Source organism: Rutidosis leptorrhynchoides, chromosome 3, assembly GCF_046630445.1.
Source record: "Rutidosis leptorrhynchoides isolate AG116_Rl617_1_P2 chromosome 3, CSIRO_AGI_Rlap_v1, whole genome shotgun sequence".
Taxonomy (NCBI): Eukaryota; Viridiplantae; Streptophyta; class Magnoliopsida; order Asterales; family Asteraceae; genus Rutidosis; species Rutidosis leptorrhynchoides.
In genome coordinates, this window is record NC_092335.1 from 161,510,553 (window position 1) to 161,516,410 (window position 5,858).

Below are 5,858 nucleotides of genomic sequence, written 5' to 3' on the forward strand. Positions count from 1 at the left end.
ACACAACGGTTAATCTTTGGAGGCGTATTTGTATTTGGGTTGGGTGCCATGTGGCCCTCAGCATTTGACTCCACCGACGACCTACTCACATGGGTTGAAGATACGTTTCGTTCTCAGACTCAAACGGATCGATCCTATAGTATTATCGCCGTGACGTTACGGTGAATATGAAGATTGAAAAACGATATAGGTCATGGCACGCATGAAATCAAGAAAAGCGACTTATTAGATTGTAACTTTTGCTTTTTAGGTTCTAGCGTCTTGCTAGTTCCTTATTTTGTAATTGTAACTTTTGCTTCTTTTATTAATAAATTGCCGTTCAAAAAAAAAAATTTATATATATATATATATATATATATATATATATATATATATATATATATATATATATATATATATATATATATATATATATAATACAGAATTATCATTATTTAATATGACATCTATATATATATATAATACAGAATTATCATTATTTAATATGACATCAGAATCTACTACTCTCGCTTATATATCTATTCTCATCACCCAGAATAATCATGCAGCTGCCAATGTACATCTTTACCTCCACTTGTGCGACAAAACGTTAGTTTTAAATGCATTGAGTATTGGCATAAGATCACTGAAAAAGTCCAATGTCAAATTCTCAAGTGTCATCCTGCTCCAAAATAATAAACCTGAACAATTAGGGGTTCTTTTAAGCCTATCTTAAGACTCTACATACATAAGCACCCATAACAAGGTCAAACAGTTGTACAAAATAGATGACTTAACTTGCTCCCGCAAAGGTGATTACTTGTAAAACAAGCTTTCTTTGTTTTTATTACAAAGCAGAAGGTAGCACTTCATATGACGCTAATAACATAATGTAAACATGTACCCAACAAAAAAAAAAAGTCAACACGTAAAAGCAACACTTTGCTTTGACAATCCTTAGTATTAAAAAAAAGACAATTACCTAACATTGCGAAAATCTTAGTCTTTATGAAGAAGTTTGTGGGCGTTGGATAAGTAATTTTGCTGAAGGTGATGCACGGGGAAATGGCAGATAAACCATTTCTCTAAAAATCTTCAATTCTTCGTCAACTGAAACATTGTCCTTAAGCTCAATTCGTGCTATCTTTAGTACAGGCGACTTAGCAATGATGAGTTTCACAAATTCAATCTCAAACACATTGTTACTAAAACGTAAAATTTCAAAATGCTTAAGATGATCTAAGGTCAAACTCAAGTCGTCTTTGAGATCAACAAACTTGATGGAACTTTCCTTAATTGGCATCTTTTCATTATCATACATCTAATTCAAAAAACAAGGTTGAATGTCTCATTAAAACTGTATTTGAAGAACCATTATCGTAACCAGTACAATTATATACCTGAAGATAAAGTTTCTCTAGATTTGGGGAGCTCCTGATTATGCAAAGGGCAGAAGAAATTACATCTTGCTCCCTTAGGCACACATCCAGATAAACATATTTAAGGTGAAGCGAAGTCGAAAGCTTATTTGGCATACCATCTGCAGCCAAATACTTTAACAGAAAATAAACAAATAAATAAAGATTAGCAATCACAATATTCTTGTATGAGATACACGCAATTTTTAACCAAAATCACCTTCATGTAATACTCCGAGATAGCCAAAGTATGAACTAAAGGCGCACACCGGTGAAACGTTACAAAATTCATGAATTTTTCATCTACATATCCTTCTTCACGAGCAATCTGCATCAATAAACATTCATTAAAATGATATCCTCAAGTAAAGAAGCTTCATAAAAGGTTATATGCACGTTACCAAAACGAGTTCCTCAAGTAGGGGGCAACTCGAGATGAAATGTTGAAGCTCTTCTGCAGAAACCAGAACATTTTCAAAGTGCATCTTCCTCAACTTACTAAATCCATTAAATGTCACCCGAGGTTCAAAATCACAACCTGTTAGCTCTAAAGATTCTAATCCTTGTATCAAAAAGAACGATGTGGGTAGTTTATAGAAGGTGTCTGAAGTATCAATGATCAAACATTTCATATTACTACTCCTTGAAAGAGAAAATATGATCTGGTCAAACTCGGTTATCATGCCCAATTTGGTGACGTCAAGCTCGAACTTTAGTGTCGTCGGACCACGGTGTATTAACAAAACATGGAAGATCGCATTGACAAGCCTAGATTTCACCAAATGTCCACCTTCAACCAGGTGGTGATCAAATACAAGTTTAGGCATAGTCGTCCAGGAATACCTCCATCTCTTTGACAAAATGCTAGTTCTCAATGCATCTCGGATTGGCATAAGACTTAAAATAGTTTCGATTATGTTTTGAGGAAGGGAGCTGATAATATCCGAACTTCGGCATTGAGTTTTCATCATATACACTCAACAAATCTGCAATATATAATACAAATCAATAAAACTGAAAGTATTAACAATGGCATATGGTTATAATAAAGTGAAAGTGTTAACCAGAAGTTAGGTGACATATATATTTTTAAAGAGAGGAAAAAAAAAAAAATCCATTCATAGAAACAAAAACCTAAAATTATACTGTAAATTATAACTGAGCTTTTTGAAACTATAATTCACATAAACAGGGATGCATTATCAAAATTTCGGTAGTTTTAAAGATAAATAAAAGGACATTTTCTTTAACTTTCGGAAGTATTAAAGGTGAGAAATCAAACGCACTGTTCTTCAGGATGGATCAAAAATATTATTATTATCAGATCTAGGGCTACAAAATTAGGAGTTTCGAGTAAGATAATTTTCAATTCAGATTAAAGTGATATGTAGCTGTGCTGCTACTCAATCGAATTTATAAAAATAAAAATAAATAGAACTTGAACAAAAAATTATATTTAATCCGTAGTACAATGAGTTGTTGAGCTAATTAATAGAATAATACAAGAAAGAAGAGACTATGAATTAGATAATAATAATAATAATAATAATAATAATAATAATAATAATTAGATAAAAACTATAATGACGATAATAACGACGATAATAATAATCATTTTTAATAATAATACCAAATATTCGGTTGACTATAACTTCTAATCCGTTCATCGAAACAATTCGATATCTAAATGAAAAGTTCTTAATTTTTCGCTAGCTTTCCAACGACATGCATATCTTATACCTTATCTCAACCGCATATGTAACTAATTCAGGATTCAACATATCCTATCTAACGACAATATCAAAAATACAAGCATGGATAATCCTATATACTCGAGCACTAGTCAGGGATACACTATTAATATGTAAAAGTTAAATTATGAGTGCTTACGTATCAATATTGAGATTCAATATTGCAGGAAAGGTACGTAGAAGCAACGGAGATGATAAATACTAGGTTGACCCCACAAGCATACCCCCGAACATTACCCATCACCTCCATAGTATAACAACCCTCACTTTTTGACTTCTGAAATTACTGAAATGACCCTAGGGTTTACTGTCTGACTATACGTATTAATTATTTAAGGGTTGTTATATACACAATCAATTTAACGTTGACCAACTAATAAACTTTTATTCGACACTCACTGCTAATTAAAATTTATGCATTTCAATAATATTATTTATAACTATTAATCTATAAGTAATAAATAAAAAGTGACATTTATATAAATAATAAAACAATTGGGAACTAAATAAAAATAAATACAAGTCATGAATTAGTAAAAAGAAAATAATACTTATCATGTAGTAAATGTAAAAATAATAATAAACATAATAATAATAATAATAGTAATAATAATGAGACTAAAGAATCTTAAACAATTACATCCTTATGTTGACTAAAAATAAAGTATAAACTAGTACATCCTTATGTTGACTAATTATAAACTAGTACCACCTTTTGTTGACTAAAAATTATAAAACAAAATAAAATCATTAATTAGAACATCCTTATGTTGACTAACACTCTAATACTTGCACTATATAAACACTCCTAGACTCCTAGTTTCTCATTCACAAATCACACCAAAATCCTCTCTCAAAAACAATCTCTCCCTCTCCCTCTCTTGTGGTATTCGGATCTTCAAGCTTGTTCTTCATGTTCTTCAAGAATCTTCAAGGAGTTCTTCAAGATTTTTAAGGCTTTGATCTTCCATCTTCATCGTGTTCATCTTTTCTTTGTTAATTATCTTGAATCTTCAAAGGTATAACATAAACCCTAAACTATTTACATAAACTTTAATCTTTGTTAATTCATATTCATATTATAAACTTGTTATTCATAAGTATATACATAAACACTCCTAGATTTATATATACATATATACATGTAAAAAAAAAAATATTTTTATGTATATATACGAATTATATATACATATATATATTAAAACCTTAAACCCTAATACTACTTATACTAGTACTTAACATGTATACACTATTACTATTACTAGCACCTATAACCTACTACTTATATTGTACCACAAAAACATTTTGGGATATGTATTAGAGATGTATAGATCTTCGAACTTTCTTGACGAATGGTTTCTACGAGATTCTAGGCAGAGGGTTTGGATTTCCGATTTAAAGGGTCCTATGGCTCAAGCCCCTAGATCTAAATTAGCCATTCGAAGGGAAAGGGGTGATTTGAAGCTTATCTAATACGGCAAGTATCCTAAAATGAAAAACACTCATAAAAGTAGAAACTCTCTAGTCATAGAAACTTAGTAAAATAAGAAACTTTCTAAAAATGGAAACTTTATAAAAATAGTAACTTATTAGGAATAGAAACTTAGTAAAACAATCTATACTTAAACACATACTTAAACTTAAACATGGGCAAAACACTTAACTACTCTTAAATGCCAATAGGTTGACTTTCCTGTTCACTCGTTCAACTCTTTATTCCGAGGAATAACTCTCTCTCTACTTACTAAGATGACTTTCATATCCCCACTCTTATTGCTATAGCACTTTTTATACTTACTGGGGTGAGACACATGCTGCTTTTATACTTTAAACAACTTAGACACAAGTACGAACCTAAACTGTACTATGACTAGCTTATGCTACTAAGACCCCATAGTGATATTTTTTAATTGCTTTCAGGATAAGACATTCTTAATTATTGGGGGTAGGCCTATCGGGAGTAACGTTCCCGATACATTTGATCGTGATGTCTTTGTATTACTTAATAATGATTTAAACATGGTGATAAGGTACTGCCAACTTATCATCGGGGCAACAAAACAAACGTTTAGTCTAAAATATCACGAATCAGTATTACTTTTGGATCTGCGAGATCTACTTTTTGATTCTGTGGGAGATCAACTTTACAACTAAATCTTGTGGTCTAAAAACAACGATAACTACTTTTGTTAAACCTATGAACTTCACTCAACCTTTTTGGTTGACACTTTAGCATATTTTGTCTCAGGTGCTGTTTGATTCAAGCTTTCTTATCTACTACTTATGTGATGCTACTTGGACTTAGGATCAAGAGATATCGCATTTATTACTTCTGCATATGAACAATTACTTTATCGTTATTTTCATTATTGTAACGACATTTCATTTTCCGCTGCGTACTCAATAAAGTTAAATTTTCTCATTTAGTATTGTTCTCGTATTATAATATGTTGGTTTATTTGATATTAGTAACGTTTCTTCCAGACCCTATTGGGAGGACGTTACAGATTGGTATCAGAGCATAACCAGGCTGTTATAGGGAACCATGATTGCATTTTTATGTGTGCCTTACTTGCTAGCTAGGGTGCCTTAGCAATCTTGGAAACTATAACCTTTCCTTCCTTAGACTTAAAGCATTTAGAATTGCCTTATAATCTTAACAATCATGCTTTACCAAACTTGACTTAAAGATTCTAATCAAAGTCTCTTT

General features: G+C 31.3%; 1 protein-coding gene across 1 annotated transcript; it reads right to left on the bottom strand.

Moving 5' to 3' along the window:
• Positions 1–985: 985 nt before the first annotated feature.
• Positions 986–2,224, bottom strand: LOC139900545 (F-box/FBD/LRR-repeat protein At1g13570-like). The gene is made up of 4 exons (XM_071883311.1): positions 1,799–2,224; positions 1,618–1,725; positions 1,380–1,532; positions 986–1,300 (listed from the first exon to the last, which is right to left on the bottom strand). The coding sequence occupies exons 1-4, from the start codon at positions 2,222–2,224 to the stop codon at positions 986–988; spliced, it is 1,002 nt and encodes a 333-aa protein (XP_071739412.1).
• Positions 2,225–5,858: the final 3,634 nt, after the last annotated feature.